The 23,356-nt window shown below is 34.4% G+C and overlaps 2 protein-coding genes across 2 annotated transcripts in view; both read left to right on the top strand.

The window, feature by feature from the left end:
• Nucleotides 1-23,356, top strand: part of zgc:174863 — a 54,785-nt gene that overhangs the window by 6,821 nt on the left and 24,608 nt on the right. The gene's annotated exons all lie outside the window — the stretch shown is intronic.
• On the top strand, nucleotides 478-11,389 carry jpt1a (Jupiter microtubule associated homolog 1a). Its single transcript, NM_001089513.1, is given in 5 exon segments — nucleotides 478-671; nucleotides 2,937-3,076; nucleotides 4,063-4,172; nucleotides 4,315-4,351; nucleotides 10,469-11,389. Coding segments are annotated over 5 exon segments (489 nt in total). The 5' UTR covers nucleotides 478-615; the 3' UTR covers nucleotides 10,615-11,389.

Here is a 23,356-nt window from a genome sequence, read left to right as displayed (position 1 = left end):
GGTCAATTTGAGCATTAAGGAATTTGTGTGTGTGTGTGTATTTATATACATACAGTTGAAGTCAGAATTATTATCCCCCCTGTTTATTTTCCCCTTATTTTTGTTTAACAAAAACAAATAATAATAATAATACATTTTCAACACATTTCTAAACATAATGGTATGTTCTGTAGACTATCAAAAAATATATATAGCTTAAAGGGGCTAAAAATTTTGACCTTAAAATGTTTTTTTTAAAAAAAAAAGCTGCTTTTATTCAAACCGAAATAAAATAAGACTTTCTCCAGAAGAAAAAAATATTAGACATACTGTAAAAAATCTTATATATATATATACATACGTACATACATACACACACATCATTTTTACTTTCTGAAATACCCAAGTTTTGTAAATCTGCGACTGCTGCTGTTTTTCACACTATATAGTTTGCTCTCTGGCGCCGCTCCGGTGGCGAATCCGCAGAATTCAGCTCTTGTCGCGTCTAATGGGCGTGTGCAGGAGCGCAGATTCAGCACTGACAGACTGATGACCTGAACAGGAGACGCTCTTTGTGGCTTTATGATAATCTGTCGAATATTGTTGAAAAGCGTGAACAAACTGTGAGTGTTGAAGATGACGACCACCACCACTTATCAAGGCATGGACCCGACCGCGAGGAACAGCTCCAGGTGCTGAGAGACATAAATACATGACTGAATGCTCAAACTGTTTGGAATGATTTTAGCTGTCATGATGGCGAATTGTTTCTTAAACCGTTATATGAGGTGTAATGCTACTGACCAGATTTACTGTCCACTTCATCGATATTAGTGTAAAAACGGGTGGTGATGCTTTTGAGAAGTGAACACCATCTTGGGGACAGTACTGCATTTTGGGGGTGATAGGATACGCAACAACTCAAAATGCAAAGTTTAATCTATTGGGTAATTAAAATCATTTCACCAAAGGTTTTTGTTTTAAAATATAGATTTATTGCAGTCTAATATTTGGATCTCCTTCAGAGTCTGAACATGTTCTAGCTTACAGGCAATATTTCGGATAGACACCAGAATTTTGAGACAGAATGGTTGCTTTCCAAGTCAGCTAAATGGTGATCCAAAATGCTGTCTAAGGCATTTTGCGACATAGCCTCTGACTGCAGAATCCCCAAAAGAACAGCCCATAATTAATGACACAATTAAGGAATTATTGGAGGCTGTTACATCCATCGTTTGCAAATATGAAACAAGTCCCTCTCCACGTTTTCCTAGTACGAGGGGGTGTTTGAGCGCATGTGTGCGTTTAAGGTTGGGCGCGGTTCAGCTGGCGTAGTAATTTTTATTAGCTAGTCTCCTGATTTAGCTATTCATTTCTTACCGTTTTATTAAACGAATGACGTGCAAATAAGCGAATTCGCCATCATCACACGTTTCTTCTGGCGAATGGAATTTGGGAATGTTTATTGGCATGCTTAGTTTCAGCATTGATTGAAGCTTCATTGCCATGGAGTGAAGTTAAAATAGTATGAGCGATATGTTTTGATTTAAAGATTTAATCCATATTAGATCCCATGGATAGCCTAATGCAATAGATTCATGAGATATTAGGAATAAGTTTGCATCCTATGCTAGCTTCTGCTGCCTGTAATACCGTTTTCTGCAGAAATATTTGGATTGAAAACAACCCTCCCAAACTAGCCTTTTTAGTATTTTTCTATAGTGACTTGTGTTCTATTATCTTTAATGCAGTATGCTCAATGTAGTTTGAATGTAAAAGGTTATAGAGCAAAATAAATAAAGTTATTGTAACCTATAAGAAAAATGATCAGAGATCAGCAATTTGCTTTCATATTTACTTCATAAATATATTTTTATTCATAGGTCCCTAACAAATTTGCATAATGCCAGCTTATGGTCTTGGGGTGCTATCACCATTGGGTAAATCCTCAACTATTGTAAAACTGAAGCTAAACAAAACTATTATTATAATTATATAATAAAATAATAATTGGCAAAATATTTTTAATTTTCAAAATGAATAGACTATCATTCTGTGGAGAAAAATCTGACTTGTTTAGAGAAACACCTGTAGATGCACTTTCAGAGCCAAAACATCTGTCAAGTGTATGATTATAATCAAAACATCTAAAACATGTTTAATATTTTCTTTATTTACCAAAAAAAGGAAACTAGGTTCTATATTATCTTAATTATAAATACATTTTTAGATTTTTTTCATAATGTCTAATTGTTCTAAAAAGTTTTATTTAAATTGCATTTGTATGTTTTTTGGTTCAGTGTCAGTTCAAACCACTATTTTTATTACTAAGAGGTTTGCAATCTTTGCTCTGGTCAATATTGGATATTCAGCTCAGCTAACAAAAAATACTAAAACTGAAATGGTAAAAAAAACTAAATAGATGTGTTGAAAAAATAAAAACCAAATTAAAGCTAACAAAACCATTAATGAAACAAACTAAATCTTTATATAATTATATATTATATAATATAACAACAGCAGAATGAGACAATGAGTACACAAATCTGATATGATATAAAATTATATAAAATCACTGAAACAGATGCATTCCGACCAATAAGATATTGGCTTACCTGCATGTGATAATTTTTGGTCCGTTTAAAAGTGTTACTTTTGAAAGCAAACCAAATGAAGAAGATATTGCAATGCTGCCTTTACTCACTGCTTTGGAACAATTGAAGCAAACAATTTACGTCTATAATTCTATAAGTTCAATGTTTTCATGTTGTGGGGATGTCAGTGAGAAAACATGTCCATTCTCAGGAAGTCATGAATATTGTTTCTTCAGAAACTAAAGATAACAAGACATGAATAGGAAACAAGAGCAAACGTGAATATAAGAGAGAGAGTGATTTTAAATATTTTAATTAAATTGTTAATTTACATTGTTAATCTGTATTTGCTGTCCATTTTAGGGTGCTGCGTCCACCTGGTGGAGGCTCAAATATTTGCTTTGGCACAGATGAAGAGAAACCTGTGAAAAAAAATAAAATGGCATCTAGTATATTTGCCGAACCCGAGGACCCTCATGCCCATCGGAGGAACAATCCACCAGGTGCTGGTTTATATAAGCTTGATCACTTTTTCAATATATTTCTTCTAGATAAAATCACCCGCTTGCCTTTAAAGAACTAAACTTTAGACTAAAGAAGACATTTAAAAAGCTGTGTATAAGTAAGCCTTTCTTTAAACTGAATTAATTTTAGAGATAAACTCCTTACTCATAGTTCTAGCAAGGTAACTCAGCATGATTCACTTTGATGAGAATCACTTGTAGAATGTGTTTAAGTTCCACATAAACACACCTAAAATAACTAACACATTCATTAATTTCCTTTTCGGCTTAGTCCCTTTATTAATCTGGGGTCACCACAGCAGAATGAATCGCCAACTCATCCAGCCTATGTTTTATGCAGCGGATGCTCTTCCAGCTGCAACCCATCACTGGAAACATCCATACACACTCGTTCACACACATACACTACAGACAATTTTGCCTACCCAATTCACCTGTACAGTATGTCTTTAGACTTGTGGGGGAAACAGGAGCACCCAGAGGAAACCCACGCGAACATGGGGAGAACATGCAAACTCCACACAGAAACGCCAACTGACCCAGCTGAGGCTCGAACCAGTGACTTTCTTGCTGTAAGGCGAATGTGCTACCCACTGCGTCAGCGTGCAGCCCCATAACTAATGCAATATGTGAATAAAATAGTTCACTCATCCTCCACCTGTACCAAACCTGTATGAGCTGTTTTCATCAGTTATACACAGTTGATGGTCATCATTGACTTCCATTGTAGGAAAGAAATACAATGTAAATTAGTACTGAACAAAGTGAATTACTCTTTTAATTTACTAACTTTTCAGAGTTCTAAATGTGCTTATGGTTGTATTTTTTTGTGTGGCGATGTCTTTGCTATTAATGTGTTTACACAAACACAACTTTTTGATTGGATATTTGTTGACTGCAAGTATTGTATGGGTTATTGAACACACATGCCACAGATGCTTTTAAAGTTCTCATTTGTTTTGAAGGTGGGAAACCTACAGGTGTGTTGTGTGGAGAACCATCTGCCCCTCTCAGAAGATGTACTGCTCAACCAGTCAACCACAGTAACAGCATGGTTAACAATAATCTACCTGTGGTAAGAAGAAGTATCTTCAGGCATTATTGACTCAAAACAAAGCTTTGAACTTGATTAGACATTACACATTTAAACTGATTGCTCAATTTGAAATGCTCTTTCTAAAATCCATTGTTAAGCATATGCTTTTATTTTTGCACAGAATGGTGAGAATGGTGATGAAGGCCCAATCAGTGTCGGTAAGTGTTTCATTAACTCTTATGTTTAACTCATATATACAGTATACAGGGGTTGGACAATGAAACTGAAACACTGGTAAATTTAGTATTGGAGGTTTCATGGCTAAATTTGACCAGCCTGGTGACCAATCTTCATTGATTGCACACTCCACCAGTAAAGCTGCGGTCACACTTAAGTTTGAGCACGTCAAATTTTGTAGTACGGCACTGCGAAAAGGAGCGGGATTAAACAAGATGATTGGACGTTTAGAAAAGTGAGCGATTGGTCCATATTTTAAATTTCTGCTCTTAGAGGTCATTTTTTTATGTTCAATTGGTCTCACACAATCACGTGATGATATTTTGCAGGTTAAAGTTCACCAAGCTTGAACTTTCCAACGCAGCAAACTGCGAAACTTGTCGCACGAGCTTGCGTTTCTGGTGTAATGCATTCACGTGCATATAAATGGAAGTCTATGAGGAGAAAAGTCTACTGCGACAGCAGCTTAAGAGCAGCATGTAAAGGTTTAATGAACAGAGTAATAGCACAGTTTTGCCTAAAATATTGCAGTGCACACAACATGGTGACATGTCAGAGTTTAAAAGAGGACAAATTGATCGCTGGTGCATCTGTGACAGCAAATCCAATTCCAAACGTTGCTTTCAATGGTGCCAGCTGTGAAAATCTTGGACTGTGGACAGGATGAAACATGTATTGTTCTCTGACGAGTCCATCTTTACTGTTTTTTTTACATCTGGGAGTTACGTTGTGGAGAATCCCCGAAGTAGTGTACCACCAAGAATGCTAGATTGGTGCATCGCTGCCAAGGACTACTGAACTATTCTGGAGGACCACGTGCACCCAATAGTTCAAACATTGTATCCTGAAGGCAGTGCATTTTATCAGGATAATGCACCAATACACACAGCAAGACTGATGACAGAGTGGTTTGATGAACATGAAAGTGAAGTTAAACATCTCCCATGGATATTTTAGATATTTTTGATATTGTCGGGCCATGACTTGATAAAACTGCATATAATCCATCCTAAAAATGAATGTATGCCAGAATACAATTGTATTAATTTATTAAGGATTATATTGTATGATTTAAAGAGTGGAAATTGGCTTGCACACGTTTCACCCGTTTCATGTGTAAACCATGTTTATAGATGTGACTCCTGGTTGTTGTTTTTTTAACAGTGTTTCACTTATATGGAATAGCCACTTCTAAATTAGCTTTATATTATGAATTAAAACAGACAAAACAAACATTTGTTTATAAACATTTCACAAATTTTGATATCCACTGTAACAACAAAAACACCAAGAAAATTGCTTTAAATGTTTAATCTTTAAATACTATTTATTGTTTTTGAAATGTTGGAACCAACAATATTTTATACTGTTAACAATGTATGTTGTAGGCAGCAGCTAGCTTTCTGCAGCTTTCACATGGTCAGGCCCGGATTGGCTAATCGGGAGCACCTGGAGAATTCCCAGTGGGCCGGTCTGTTTTTTTGGCCGTGAGGGCCGGTGTCCCTAGCTGCTTGCACTCTCAGCAGTCGCACTTTTTTTCATCTATTTATTTATTTGACCATAGCTTTACTCTTTTTATTCATTATTTTGCCGCAGCGCCGCTCTTCTTATTTATTTTCTCGCAGCCCCATGAGCAAAATGCAGCCTGCAGGTTGACTAACGTTAATGATGATGTAACGTTAACTATCATCATTCGACCCCAAACAGCGAATACGAATAATTAATATTAATGAATAATACACCTGCTCAATGAAAAACAGATGATTCACTACATTAATAAATCTGACCAAACTTGATCAGAAATCTAAAAAGGGTAGAAAAAGATCAAGCCATCAATAGAAAGTAATACCGTGTCTTGCAGGTCACAGTCGAATACTTTTTTTTTTTTTATTCTTACTGCATTAGCGCTATAGTGGACTAGTGGTAAACTCAATGTGTTGCTATACCGTCCGACTTGTGTTCAAATCTCACCTGGTAAAATTATTTTTTTTATTTTTATTTTTTTATTGTTAAGACATAATACTGTTAGGGCTTTGGAACATTTGAATTTCTAAAGCAGCTGTTTTCTTGAAAAAGACGTGATAGTGTCATTAGAAACTGAATTGGAAATGACCTTATTTTAATATAGACAGTCGTGAACTGAGGTTGGCCGGTCTGGCTCGAAACTCCAGGGCTAAAAATGAGTCCCACTCCGGCCCTGCACATGGTCTCCCACTGAAGTCAAGCAGGGTTGTGTATGGTTAGTACCTAGATGGCAAGTTGGTACCTAGACTGCATGGGAAAACTAGTTTGCTGCTGGAAGAAGTTCTAGTGAGGCCAGCAGGGGGTGTCATTTACTACTATTTTTCAAATAAGACTTTAACTAAGGTCCATTAATGTCCTTTGCGAAGACTAGGGGTGTGTTTCCAACATCCTGTGGCCTAATGTATCTAATAATGGACCCTTTACACAATGAATTCACTTAACTTTTGCCTATCTGCAGTGAATTTCGGGCCTGTAGCCAGCCTGGTGAAAGGGGTGGCTCTGTTTTTTTTTTAAAAAAACTGGACTTTTTCTTGCAGTTATTTGCCTCATTTTCTATTTAATTATTAGGTTTAAAAACTTTGTTTATAGTGACATTTTTAACACATTTTTAACACTTTTTTTACTGGACTAATTGTCATCATAACCACAGTTTGTGATGTACCAAAAACATTTTCTAAAGATTTAGAATAAAGAATTTTTAATACTAATTTTATTAAAACACAAAATGATTACATCATATATGAGATATATGATTGCATTATATATATATATATATATATATATATATATATATATATATATATATATATATATATATATATATATATATATATATATATATATATATTTTTTTTTTTTTTTTATTTTTTTTTAGGAATCTGTTAAAGTAAAAAAAAAAAATGTAGCCTGCTGTCATTTATTAGGCAAAAAACAAACTGGCCAGCACCTCAGTCACTTTCCTCAGTAAGAATTTTGCCATTTTAATAATACAAAATTAAAACATATATTTTGTATGTTTTCTTACACAGCTGGATATTGGACTAGTGAAAAATTATTGTTTTTGTTTTCCAAAACTTTTTAGCTGAAGCAATAGCCTACAGAGGATTTCCAAGCCTTCTTCAATAAGTTATTTTTACATGTCTGATGGCATTGTATGGGACAAATGTTGGACATTTGTTGGTGGGAGTTGGGTCTTTTGAGCTACCCGAAAAATCTGTTTTAATTGGATTATATGTATTACCTTTTACAAATAATTTCAGATTCTAAAAAAATAACTATTATGCAGTCTTCTTAGTGTTTTTTTTTTTTTTTTGCAATTGTAAATACATTAATTCCATTTTCCATATCACTGCACAGGTAGATTTTGTTGATTAGTAAAAGTCACAAACATTATTTTTATTCTATTTAATTTCATTTGAATGTTAAACAGACATAAAATTGTATATTTATAAAATTGTTAAAAGATTGATTGATAAAAATGCCAGAGAACTTACCATTACATAGAATGTGAAGAAAATGAATGTGTTTGTGAATCAGCTGTCCACAGCAGGCTGTAAAACAATCACAGTACCAGCACAAAAACGCTAGTATTGGCCATCCCCACACACTTTTATTTATTACTTGTTCTTCGGTGCTCAAAAAGGTCTCAAATCCTTAAATTTGACTTGTTCAGCATCCAGTAAAAGTCTGAAATCTTTATTTGACAAATGCTGACATACCACCTTTTTCTGGATCAAAGACATCAGCACAAAGCAATGCAAGTACAGCACTCCTTTTAAAGTCCCATTTTCTCAGTTCAAGCGGATATCTCACTGCATGGTAACTTTGTTTGAGATGGCAGATGTCTGGCCTTGAATGCAGACAACAGAAAACAGGCATAGTTATCATCTAACTATATTTGTAGTAAATATACAGGTGACTGGCTGAATTCTCTATTGGTGGAAGTACTGATACACAAACTGGATGCTGAATGATATCATGTGAAAAGGGTCTAATGGCTTCATCACTATGTCTTCTCTCCACCTAAAAGATGGTGCGTGGTGTGCAGTGGATTTTGTAAACTGGTGGTGATTGAGATCCCCCTTTCCCCCAAATGTCTATGGTTTTAGTGAGCCCATAATGTAATTGTAACAAATTATTGTCATTATTATTATTATATGAATACGATTTGTTCAGTAATCATTTATGTTTATCATAAAACCAGTATACTGTGCATCCAGAAAGTATGCATAGCGCTTCACTTTTTCCACATTTGTTTATGCTACAGCCGTATTCCAAAATGTATTAAATTCATTTATTTATTCAAAATTCTACACACAATACCCCTTAATGACAACGTAAAAAAAAAAAAGAGTTTTTGAAATTGTTGCAAATTTATTAAAAATAAAAAAATGTACAAAAATATTAACAGCCTTTGCTCAATACTTTGTCTTTTTAAATATGATGTCCTTTTTGATGTCTTAAGTCTTTTTAAATATGATGCCACAAGCTTGTCACACCTGTCTTTGGGAATTTTTGCCCATTCCTCTTTGCAGTACCTCTCAACCTCTATCAGGTTGGATGGGAAGTGACGGTGTACAGCCATTTTCAGATCTCTCTGACATGTTCAATAAGATTTAGGTCTGGGCTCTGGCTGGGCCATCCAAGGATAGTCACAAAGTTGTTGTGTAGCCACTCTATATGATATTTTGGCGGTGTGCTTTGGGTCATTGTCCTGCTGAAAGATGAACTGTCGCCGCAGTCTGAGGTCAAGAGCACTCTGAAGCAGGTTTTCATTAAGGATGTTACTGTACATTGCTGCATTTATCTTTCTCTTTAACCTGTCTTCCAGTTCGTGCTGCTGAAAAACATCCCCACAGCATAATGCTGCCACCACCATGCTTCACTGTAGGGATGATATTAGCCTGGTGATGAGCGATTCCTGGTTTTCTCCAAACTTAACGCCTGACATTCACTCCAGTTCAATTTTAGTTTCATCAGACCAGATAATTTTGTTTCTTATGGTCTGAGAGTCCTTCAGATACCTTTTGGCAAATTCCGGGCGGGTAGTAGCTTCGACGTGGCTCAGACAGATTGACCAACGGGTTATTGATCACCTCCCTGACTAAGGCTCTTCTCTGAAGATCACTCAGCGTATATGGTCGGCCAGCACTAGGAACAGTCCTGGTGGTTCCAAACATCTTCCACTTACGGATGACAGGGGCCACTGTGCTCATTGGTACTTTCAGAGCAGCAAATATGTCAAGACAACATTTGACATCCTGTCTTGGATGTCTACAGACAATTCCTTTGTCTTCATGCTTAGTTTATGCTTTGACATGCACTGTCAACCCTGGAACCTAGGTGTATTCGTTTTCAAATCATGTCCAATCAACTGAATTTTCCACAGGTGAACTCCAATTAAGCTGCTGAAACATCTCAAGAATGATCAGTGGAAACAGAATGTACCTGGGTCAATTTAGAGCTTCACAGCAAAGGCTGTCAATACTTATGTACATCTGATTTTTCAGGATTTTTTTTTTAAAAATTAAAAATATATATATTTTTCACTTTGTCATTATGGAGTATTGTGTGTAGAATTTTGAGAAAACTACATTATTTGAATCCATTTTGGTATAAAGCTGTAACATAAATGATGTGGAAAAATTGAAGTGCTTTGAATACCTCCCGAATGCACTGCATATTAACATCTTCTAATAAGATATTATTGTTGGTGCAATACCAAGGACTAGAATGGAATGAAAGTAAATGTTGCACTGCTTATATACTGTATCATCTCAGATAGGGCATTAACTCGTTTTTGTCCCAATTTATTGTAAAGCTTGAAAGTTTTTTAATTCATTCTAATGTTATATGTAAATGTGCATCAAATGCTTCCAAAGGTTCAGTTTTGGTGTCTTCCTCTATATAATGAAAAAATGTCTGAGAATGTAAATAATGTGAGGACTGAAGATTTTGGGTTTTCATAAAATTTTAATCCACTTAACCAAGTGTTTAAATTTGTCAAAATGTTTTAATAAAGTTACAATAATGTGACAATTTTTTCACATATCTTTTTGCTTTGCTGTTCACAGATTGCACGGAAGAACCTGAACCTGTTCAGGAGCAAAATGAGACAGCAGCTTCTTCTTCTCGGTCCACAACTGAGGAGCCTGCCGCTGGGCTTCCCTCCAGCCGCAGAAACCCACCGGGGGGCAAATCCTCACTAATCTTAGGTTAAAGATTTGCCTGATTTAAGGATAAGATCTGGGCCTATGCGAAACGAGCATCTCAGAGTTCATGTGCTGTTCTGTGGTCAGTGCTCATCCTCTGCGTAACTATTTCTAAAATGACAAACTGACTCAAGTCATTCAGATCAGGACAATTTAGTGACAAGCGTGTCACAAATCTCTGAGCTTGTTCAAAGAATATCTTTGAATGTTTTAAGTGTTGCTGTCTTGGTCTTGTCTTGACTGAATGGCCTTGATAAATGAAGAGCAGATCTCGGTTATGCACTGCTACTCTTAGATTCCACAAACCATAGGCCACATTTTGCCATCACAGTTCTGCCATTCAATACATTTTGCAGTCAATGGTCAGCATTTAGTAAGTTAAGCTCCATTCATGTAAGCTTAAAAAATCTCTCCCTTATTCAGTGTCTATGTATTAAGTTTTGTCAGCACTTTATGAACCATGGCGCTAAATTTGTGGTGCTTCAGGCCTGCTGATGAACTATTCTGTATTAAATCCATCACTGCAAACATTTGTAGATGTAAGGAAAAAGAATAAACAATAATTTACTGAGTGCTGAAGACAAAAAACATAACATCTGGTTATTCAGTTCCACATTAAATCATTGCTTGTGCAAACAGGAACGTGGTTAAAAGAGCAACAACCTGAGAGTGCAATGAAATGTTCTAATCAAGAACAGGTGTGCCAGAAAAGGTGCATGTGAGCAAGCTATTGTGTTTGTTACAGAACATAAAGTAATAAAATGTGTACACAAGTACAAACAACAGCCAGTGTACAGTCATTGTTTTTTTTCCAACAAGAACCTTCTTATTGCCTTGTTATTTTACACATGCCAAAAAGTATCTTTGTCTTTTTTAAATACATTATCTTTTCTCAAAATGAAATGATTAAATAAACAAATAAAACTTGTATAAAAGAAACTGTCTGTGTCGTCCTGAGAATAGATAGAAAAGTCGCTGTCGTCCAGTCCAAATACCTTATTGGTATAGGTCTATTCATAAGTGTATTATATAGAGTAAGCTGTTCTGTAAAAAGGGGTGTGTTTTGAAGTAACAGCTATAACATCATAACGAAAGTGAAAGTATGTTACTGTCACAATGTATTAACAAAAGCCCTTAAATCTGCAGGTGGCAGCAGTGCTCTCTCTCGTTTTGAGTGTGTTATTGTGTTTTTGTCATTAAAATGTTTTATTCGTATTCTTCTCCGTCTATTATTATTATGATAACAATGTAAATCATAATGGTAGTTGATCTAGCAAACAAGGCAAAATTTGTTGTTTTTTCTTCCAACTGTTTACACACATTTTTAAAACAGGGTCACCTTTTTTCAAAACTACATACAATTCTTAAAACTGCACACACACAACGCAGAATTCCTCACATTTCCTGTATTCAAACTGCCATAAACACATGTCAGAATCAATCATTTACACCAAATGACAAACATTTCTTTCATAATATAACACTTTTGGATATACCATGTAAACATTGTTTTTCTTAATCTAAAGCTCCTCGCTCTTTATCTATATCTACATTTTAATACAATGTTCTCCAGTGACAGTAATCTGCGGAGAGAGGGGGAACAGGTACAATGTAAACACCAATGATATGAAAAAACTGAAAATATTCATTAGGGCAAACATTACTGGTGTATACAGTAGCATACAACAAACCTATAAACATACAGTATGTAAAAATTTTTTTTTTAAAAAAGGTAGAAATGAGGGTAGAAAACTACAAATTGTGGATGGGTGGCAAACCATTATTATTATTATTTTTTTTTTTTTTGGACCAGAACAGAGATTTTAGTTTTAGTTTTGGTAAAAACTGTCCATGGCTGAGAGAAACAGCTTCTGGTTTTTGTAGCTTGGTGTAGTTTTGCATTTTGAGAGAGAGGTTTCATCAATTGTGAGACAAGAAAAGATTTTTTGTGTAAGCAGTTAGAAAAAAACTAAAAGCAACCCAACAATGCAAAATGTTAAAATTGTAATAATAATAATACAATAATAATAATAATTGTATACTTCTTAATTATTTGTGGCAATATGCAAATCATAAATGGGTAGCAAACCAGTTTTATTTTTATTTTTTGTACCAGAACACCTACTTGACCTATACTACAGTAAAGCAGTGATTGGTTAGTAACTAGTTAATAAATTAGTGTTTGCACATGTGAGGAGTGTGTGTGTGACCGTGTAAATAAGTGTAGCATTTTAATTGGTTGTGTTTGGAAAAGAAAAGCAAGTAGCTTCCTGTTAAATTTGTATGTTTTAGATAGAAAATTGTGTGTGGTGTTCTGAAAAAAAGTGTTTGTTTTTTTTAGCTATTGAAGTTCAAGGCTGAGAAATAGCTTCTGGTTTTGGAGATTTTGCATTTTGAGCGAGAGGTTTCAGAAATCGTGCGATAAGAAAAGATTTTGTGTGTAAGCAGTCGGAAAAAATCTCTAATGTATGCATATGCATTATTGCAATTGATCTGTTCACTGTCTGTAAAATCTAACAAATATATTTTATTTTTATTTTTTATTAGAATTTAAATGATTGAGTAAAATAAAAAAGAAACCAGAATAGAAACAGAATACACAATATACAGAATGTGATATGGTTACAAATGTTATATAATAATGTATCGATAGCGAACATTGTTGTATGGTCGGCAAGGCTTGACTTTTTATCATTCAGTCATCTTCTAATATTATAGGGAAGAGTGGATACCAAAGTACCATTTTTCATAAAAACACAATTTTAAAAAGATCATGATTTTAGCAGAAAACTATTTTTGCTGTGCTAAGTAACTCACAAGAGTGGTTTATCAAAACAGGTGTTATTTTGTATCAGTGCAGCTCCAATATAACTTAAACAAAAGTTGCACATTGTTACGTTTGACCCTGTCAGAAGGGATGAAAGTAAAACAACAATATGTGTTAGATTTACTGCCTTAGTCTTAAATATATCTGGCATTTACCTTGTTAATGTTAACTGCAAACATATTTTGTCTTTTAATTTAGCAAAAAATAAAAATAAATAAATAAACAGCAGTTTCATTTTAAATTCCAGTTCAATTAAATGTTTCAAAAAATTGAAAATTGAAAATGTTTAAATTTTGTTACATTTTTTGAACTGAATCCAGTTACTGCAAACTCTAATGTTGATGTGAAAAACAAGGTATGAATATTAGCAGTGGGACATTCAGTTACATCCTTCCCCACAGGAACTGTTTAAACCTGATTTACTTTTAAACTGAAAGACTCAGACATTGGAAACTTAAGAATGTGTTATTGCACTAAATAACCTGCAGATTGATCATTACTGTGACACATGAAAAGTTGTAAGGAAAAAAAGACCATTCTGCACTTAAATCTGAAATTGGGAACTAACTGCAGGACACCCATCTGAAATCACAAGATAATTAGCAGTTTCATCGAGGGTTGCATGCAGAATTTGCTGTTATAGCCTGGAAAGCAGATGTTGTCAGGGCTTTGAGAAAATCGATTTGTTACTTAAGTCTCACGTTTTGTCCCCGCTCTCCCCCAATTTTTTTTTTTTTTTTGGATTAACTGATGCTCATTAGACACTTCTAGAATTGACTATTTGCTCAATGTTTTGCATGGCATTGTCCTGGGACATCTGAAATATACTTGGCAGGTATGGAAATAAAAACCAATATATAAATGATATGCAAATGGCTCATTTATTTTTTTAAGTATCCTTTATAAAATATAATAGGGCTACATGTATAGCTACAATGTAAAAAGGCATACTGGCCGCAGTACAAGAGTGTAGGCCCACAGGCTACAATTTTCTGTAAGTTATTTACAGTTGAATCAAAATTCATAGCTTCAATGAAAACGAAAAGCAGTAACAAATGTGTTTTTCGACAATCGTATAGTAGCCAGTTGGAGGCTTTAGTCAGGCTGGCTGCTGTGCTTGTAGTCAACAACATTCAATATACCCTGTCTTCGTTTTGTCTATTTTGCAATGCGTTTTGTTGCATTTCTGTTTTCTATTTCTAGAATGTTTAAGAGCTTGTCCTTAAAGCCATTTCCTCTTTCACTATTGTGCATATCTTTCCACAAAGTTATAGTCTGAACTCATTTTGTGTAGTAATTTTAAAAACAAACATTTAGCCTGTAAATAATTGCTAAATCAGTGGACAAAATTCATTATAATTGTAGGATAAAGATCGAAATAGTATTTTTATCATTACTAGTGATAGCCAGATTTTAAATTAACAGGAAACGAATGGTTGACTTACAACATGACATCTAATCTACATGTACATATTTTCTATGAATCTACTTTCTGAAGAACACTTCCTTAAAAACACTTTAAAGAGTTTAAAAAGGAGCTAGTTTTGTATTGGTCTGAACCAGAAATGCAGACAGTCTGGAAATGTAAATCCACAAGTGTTTATAGAACAGCTTAACACATCATTTGCCTGTAAAATGTTAATAATGTTGTAGAATATATGAAAATTAATTAAAAAAATTATATATAAATAAATATACAGTTGAAGTCAGAATTATATATTTTTTTCTTTTTTAAATATTTTCCAAATGATGTTTAAAATAGCAAGGACATTTTCATAGTATGTCTGATCATATTTTTCTACTGGAGAAAGTCTTTGTTTTATTTCGGCTGGAATAAAAGCAGATAAAAGCAAAATTTAAACACTATTTTAAGGTCAAAATTATTAGCCCATTCAAGCTACATATTTTTTTCGATAGTTAACAGAATAAACCATCATTATACAATAACTTGTCTAATTACCCTATCCTGCATAGTTAACCTAATTCAGCTAGTTAAGCCTTTTAATGTCACGGTATTAAAGGCATTAAAAGCCTAAAATTATTGTTCAAACTGCAAATTAATTCATTAAAGTGAATTAAGTATGTGATGAAACTACATAAGCTTTTATTTAAAATTATAACAGCTTTTTTTAATGCCCTACTTTTAATATTTGACACACGATCATATTTAAGCCGGAAAAATAACCTTTGTTCTGTAGAAATTTTCAGTAAATATATCTCATTATTTCAAACAATCCTCTTAACATTTATAAATATACTTATCATATATTTAGCTAATCTATTATATTTATATGGTCAGCCTTCGTAAAGCCAAAAATTGTTTTAATTTTTCCCACAATGTAGACAAAACATGAAACACACAAAGACAAGATTCATGTCAGGACTTGTCATGATTTATGATACAAGAGAACAGCAACAGCCTGAGAAGTAAACACTATCAGCAAAGAACATTGCAATGAGGAATCTCACCTTTAAATAGAAAAAGCTTTTGAATAAAGATAAATAAGAAAGGTGTGGCATATTACATTTTGTTCAGATTTTTTTAGATTACATGCAGCTATTACATTATGAGTTGCTACAAATGTAAGTTGTCATAAATTGTAATAAATTGAGGCCAAATACTAATTTTCAGCCAAGGCTAATGAACTATTGGGATGAATCAAGCATGAAAAGGGAACATGCACTCTCACTGGGCCACTTTATTAGGCACACCTTACTAGTAACTAGTTAGGCACACTTTTGCCTTCAGAACTGACTTAATCATTCCTGGCTTAGATTCAACAATGTAATGGAAATATTCCTCAGAGATCGCGCAGTGGCTGCAGATTTGTCGATTGCACATCCAGGATGCGAATCCCCACACCCCAAATGTGCTCTATTGGATTGAGATCTGGTGACTGTGGAGGTGTTGACACAATGTTTAATTGGTACTAATGTGCCCAAAGTGTGCCAAGAATTTCCCCACACCATTACACCACCGCCACTAGTCTGAACCATTGATACAAGGCAAGATGGATGCTTTCATGTTGTTGACATCAAATTCTGACCCTACTATCATAATGTCCAGCAAAAATCAAGACCCATCAGTCCAGGCAACGTTTTTCCAATCTTCTACTGTCCAATTTTAGTGAGCCTGTGCGAATTGTTGCCTCAGTTTCCTGTTCTTACCTGACAGAAGTGGCACCTGGTGTGGTCTTCTGCTGCTGTAGCCCATTTGCCTCAAGACTGGACATGTTGTGCTTTCAGAGATGCTCTACTGCATGCTTTGGTTGTAACGAGTGGTTATTTGAGTTACTGTTGCCTTTCTATCAGCTCAAACCAGTCTGGTCATTCTCCTCTGACCTCTGGCATCTACAAGGCATTTGTGCCCACAGACCTGCCGCTCACTGTATTTTTTTTTTTTTCCGGACCATTCTCTGTAAACCCTAGAGTTGATTGTGTGTGAAAATTCCAGTAGATCATCAGTTTCTGAAATACTCATACCAGCCCGTCTGGCACTAACAACCATGTTCAAAAGTTTAAAAGTCTATGTTCAAAGTTCACATTTCCTCCCTATTCTGATGGTTCGGTTTGAACTGCAGCAGATCATCTTGACCATGTCTACATGCCTAATTGCATTAAGTTGCTGCCATGGGATTGGCTGATTAAAATTTGTGTTAACAAGCAGTTGGACAGTTGTATCTAATAAAGTGACAGGTGCACACACACACACACACACACACACACACACACACACACACACACACACACACACACACACACATATATATATATATATATATATATATATATATATATATATATATATATATATATATATATATATATATATATATATATGATCAATATTCATTCATTCATTTATTTATTTTATTTTTGGAATCACAAGGTTTTTCTTTCCATTCAGCATGTGGTATCAAATTCCACTAAAACAAAAGTTCACAGATCAAAAATGAAACGCACAAAATTAGATGAAACTCTGGAGGAAATGCTGGATAGAAATGCAACATTAATTGTTTTATACTAAAACTTTCCTTCTAAAAGTGCTTCCTTGATCTTATCGATATTTTTTTTGCACATAAAACACATGTCGGCCACAACAGGAAATAAAAAAAAAACTTTGTTAATTGCGTAAATTTTTTTAATGCATTAAAAATTTCAAATTAATCGCATGTGTTAAAGCACTAATTTTGACAACACTAAAAGATTCATGTTTCACAAAATTAATCACTGGGTTATTGGCACAGACAAAATCTGTGAATTCTATAGTAATTTGAGGTTTCATACTGGAGTTAATCATCATTGCGTTGCATTGCACAGCTCTCATATACAATAACTAAAAAAAAAAAAACAGACTTGAACTCCCTTGAAAGCCCCTAATGCGTTTTTCTTATATTACCATAAGGTGTTGACCTAAGTCCATTTAAACAAATCAATCCAGAGAAAAATAGCTTTTATTCTATTCTTTAAAAATATTGCTTTGAATGGTTATGCTTTGCAAAATAAATATTAATAAAAGGCAGCAACACCAAAGCTCCAAAAATATAAATTTATTAAATTAAAAAAAGCTGACACAAAGGGTGTAACATTTCGAGCCACACGGCTCTTCATCAGACAGTCTGATGAAGAGTCGTGTGGCTCGAAACGTTACATGCTTTGTTACAGCTTTTTTAATTTAATAAATTTATATTTTTGGAGCTTTGGTGTTGCCGCCTTTAATGAATATTTAATTTGCACCTTTTTCGTTTTTTGGCTGAGCACCCAGTTAAGTTAAAAGGGATGTGCGTGCTTTTGAACAGTTTTTCATATGCTTTACAAACAAACATTTGGAAGGCTAGAAACCAACCTACATTTGGCCTTTGTTAAAGGAAGGTTACCAGATGGCTTGCAAGCTTATTTAAATAGAGTGTAAGATTACATAAAACTGGATAAACTTGTTTAACTCAACTACAAGAGACTGCTTTTAATAGTCAGTGACTACCTGTTGTATCTGTTTTTTTTTTTTTTACTTACATCCTTAATTTGCTAAAAATTTCTACACAGTTTAATTGTAGTTCCTGATTAAATCACTTAAGACATTATTTTTTTATTTATTTTATCAGTACTGTGAGTTCAATAATTTCAGTTTAATAAATTAATGAGTTGAAGACGACGAATACATTGAATGTAACAAATGGAACTTTTCTAAGAAATATATCACTTAAAATATAAACCAATTATTATTATCTCATATAATTCAAAGACAGTCATTCATTACCATACAGACCGGAGAATTTATTATCAATCACAGAGGGCACATTTTGGTAAAACTTTATTTTACAACCCTGTTTTGCATGTACACAGTAGTTATTACATAAACTGTGCAATACCTTTCCTAAATCACTGAACCTTAACCCATGAAGTTAATTTATAATAGTTATATAGTTTATAACCCACTACAAGTGCACTGTAGATTCATGTTAAGTGCACATTTTGTAAAGTGCAGCCAGAAATTTAGATCAAAAATAGGGACAGATTAACTGTGAAACATTAACATTCATTCATGCATTGCTGGAATGCTCATGTGAATTGTTAAACAGCCTACGAGGCACATGATAAATCACAGTACAATGAAATATGATACTTTGCTTGCCTCTTTCTGACTGTTCACAAACTGTGTTGTATTAAATGAAAGAAGGAAGAAAATAAGGTTTATACAAAGGATTAAGTATTCGAGTTATTATTATTTAATCCATTTATTATTTAAATGTATTATTCATTAATTTTCTTTCCGGCTTAGTCCATTTATTAATCTGGGGTCGCCACAGCGGAATGAACCGCCAACTTATCCAGCATATGTCTTACACAGCAGATGCCCTTGCAGCTGAACCCATCACTGGGAAACACTCATTCACACACATACAGTACGGATTACTAAGCTTACCCAATTATTATTATTATTATTATTATTATTATTATTTATTGATTTTATGCATTGTTTGCAATTTGTAGTCCTTTATAATAAACAAACTAGCGTCATTTACTACTATGTATTTATAATTTGTGCAACTTTGATCTAGTGTGTATTTTAATTGAAAATATGAAAATCATCATTTGTAAATGGAAAATATAATTAACCAAAGTCAAAATTGTTTTTCTCTGATTTTTATTTAAGCAATCAGTCCAGTGCATTTACGAAAGTGTACCAGATGCTAGATGTTCTAAATTGCCCTGTTACTAGGACTACTGCTGCATATTAACTTATTAGAAAAATACATCAAGTAAAAATCAAATCATACCAAAACACAGACACTTTTTTTTTTTTTTTTTGACTGGGTGTGCAATAGTGCTTAAAAAGTTTAGAATGCGCCTGGGTGTGGTAGGAAGTAAATGTTTTCCCAGCTGCCTATGGCCTTGATTCAAGCCTTTTTTTTTTTCGTCTCCAAGACAGTCAATGTCCTCACTCATTTTGTTTTATTATATAAAAATATTATTTTTTATATCAAATGCAATTGAGCTTGTATATTCACTTACATATTAGCCACCACATATGTGCACACATATCTGGTGGTGTGTGGAAAGACCCCTCGTAGGCTACAATTTGTAAAGCCCTTTCAGTGTATGGGCAATAGCAACACACAATGGATGCGCTATATAAATGTACATTTCTTACTTACATAAAGGGATGCACATAATCAGGAACAAACCACGTCATAGCATTTAACAAAGCTTAGTTGCTGCAAAACTGTATAAAACAATATACACCTTATTACAACAACAACAGCAGGATGTTATTCAGACCCTACCATGTGAACGTTACAAAAGAACTATGCAGCAGCTGCTGCTGTTCTTCAGGGAAAAAAAGAGAAAAAAAGTCTGGAATGTCCTGCAGATTCAGTTTACTTTTCCTAAAAGAAAAACAGTTACGGCTTATCCAGAACACTGCTGTCAGGATTCTGAACCGAACCAGAAAATCAGTGCACGTCACACCTGTCCTTAGGTCTTTACACTTCTTCCAAGTACATTCAGAATAGATTCAGATTAAATTATTATTATTACTTCTTTATAGATCACTAAATGGCCTAGGACCTCAATACATTACAGATATGCTCACTAATACTAACTTAACAGATGACTAAGGTCATAAGGATTGAGTAAATCAGAAATGAGTGAATCTGCTTACAGTGCTGTAATCAACTTTCAAAAGTGATTTGATGTGAAATACTTCAATTCAGGCCTTAAAACACCTGTTTCTCCATGCCTTCATCGAATTAGCACTATGCTACGTCCAACAGATTGCATTATTTGTTTTATTTTTATTCATTTCTAACCTGTTTAAACAGATTTTATCTGCTTTTAATCATTTTATTTCTTTGTTTCTTTATTTCTCATATTTATTGCACTTCTACCAACTGTATCTTTATTCTTCATGTTAAACTCTCCAATAGTATCTGACTACAGATTTTCACATGCATACTGAAACAAGCTCAGACATGTCAGACACATGAACTCTAAATAACTAGTGACGTCAGTGTGAGGGACAGGGTTAGGGGTGGGCTTAGCATTAAAAGCATTGCATGGAGTCTTAGTTTGCATGTGCAGCCGGACCCTTCTTCAAACACTTTTAAATTACCATTATATTTTAAATGTGTTATATAAATAAACTTCCCTTTCTTTACTTAATTTTCTGCACGAAGCATGCAAGTATTTTCTGTTATCTTTTAAGGGCCATACTAAACATCTTCATCCTGTTTATAAGTTCTCATCCCCCTGCTCTTATTGCCTTGTGTTCCCTTCTGGAACATCAGTGAACATTTAAACCTTTTTAACAGCTGTGCTTGTGTCTCTCAATTGTCCAAGGAGTGAAGGGATACATTTCACAATCATAAATTCACTGGTGGAACGGGTTAAAAGCTGGAGAAGATGCCAGAAATCTGCAGCAAATGGTTTTTCTGAATAAAAGACTCCTCACTAACAACTATCACAAACCAAAAACAACCAAACAAAACAACACTGGTAGATCATCAGGTAACCATACAGTATTAATAATGCTCAAACATTTGCATGTGTCGTTTTATGAACTATAGAACTACATGTGACATATTTTATGTAAAATACTTTACTCAAGGCAGTAAATAAACAATAACATGCATTTTGATCTCTCTTATTTTGTTAAAACTCTTCATACTTGAACAGATCTTGCAAGGGTACACAAACTTTTAAGCACAACTGTAGAACATTTAATAGCATTTTCCCATTTGTTATTAAATACAAACAAACAATTGCATAACACTTTATTTTAAGGTGTCCTTGTTACATATTATATGTATCTACTGTACAATTTACAATTAATTTAGCATAATTATATGCAACTAAACTTAATCCACATTCTAACCTTGTGTGTGTACCTACCATAAGAGGACATGAATTAATGCCACTTTTTTCATGTATTTTTTACATAATTTAAATTGATTGTTAAACAGTTTACACTACAATATATTGACAAAGCAAGAAAGAATGAGAATAAATAAAGGTGTGCGTTTGTGTGTTTTAAAGTGTGTATGTACTTGCATGGTGGGAGATGGACAGAGAAATCTTTTGACTTAGTCTTGCTGGCTGTTTTTCCGCACACTAAAACAATTCAGATAGCTATTGTTTAAAATGAGTACAAATATTGTTTAAAATTCTTTAAGACAGCTAAACTTAATTGAGAAATTTGCCAAAAGGCCTAAAACTAATGAGACAAATATTGCTCCCCCACACAGGGTACAGACCATAGACTCTTCAGCATTGAGCTGGGAACAGCATTGAGCTGGGAAAACTCCAGGCCCAGCCCATGTCTCTTTCATTGGACAATTGATATCCAGCTTCCAGCTGTGCAGCTTTCTTGCATGGAAGCGCTACCTTGCAAGATGTTTTAAACTATTTAAAATGAGCAGACATTTCCATTCTCACAACGAGTTTCTGTGTTCTCTCACTCTTCCAACCGAGTTTGTTCCTTTAAGGTAATCTGAGAACACATTAGCTGCTTTTCCACTATCGTGCCAAACCGTTCTAAGAACACTTCGGTACGGTTACGGTTGTTTCTCCACTGAGCCTGGAACGGCGCGGCACGATTACAAACCGTTCTTGGCCCGGAATTTTCGGCACGGTTAGACAACCGTGCTGAACTGTGCTGACAGATTCTGTGTGTTGACGTCGCGACTCGGTTGCTAAGCTACCACAGCTGGCTCAGCAGAAGCGCGCTAGTCATCAGACATCCTCAATAAACTACAGTACATTTAATATAAAATAATGATCCAGGTCTAAACGATATTTGTAAAGGATTTTAAAACCATAGAGCAGTCTCTGGAAGAGAAGTGAATAACTCATCACATTCTTACGAAGATATTTTATTCATTAAAGTTATTATTTTATTGACTTGAATACAGACCTACATCGCTTGCCTGAATGTGAGTTTATTGCACGCAGCGCTGTATTCCACAGCACAAAACTCGCTCTGATCCGGGAGAGACATGCAAGCGACTTGCGCTGCTGACTTTTTTTTCCTGCTGCGCATCGAATAAAGCGAATAAAGTCACGCTTTGCATCGTCGATGTCCAAATTCCACAACAACATCACTATATCCATGGAACACGAACTTGCAGACTCTTTTAACAACGAGGAAATAATTGCACTTTTTAATTCAAAGCCAGGACAGCTTGTTAATACCGGCGAGGCCAACTGAAGGACGGCATTTTCGTGTTGTAATGTCGGCCGTCCAAAAGACTTTGCTTGAAAGCTTTACGGAGCGGCACTGTAACTGTCCAAGGTACTGTTGTATGATTTATATTATAGCATATGCACTAATAAACAAGTCAAAAGAATGAATGAATTAAATAAATATGGATTCTTAAATGTCAGTATTGCTTTTACTTAAAAAATATCAATACGTTTTCACAAAT

This window comes from Danio rerio, chromosome 6 (assembly GCF_052040795.2).
Source record: "Danio rerio strain M-AB ecotype USA chromosome 6, GRCz13ab, whole genome shotgun sequence".
NCBI lineage: Eukaryota > Metazoa > Chordata > Actinopteri > Cypriniformes > Danionidae > Danio > Danio rerio.
This window is presented reverse-complemented; position numbering and strand designations above follow the sequence as displayed.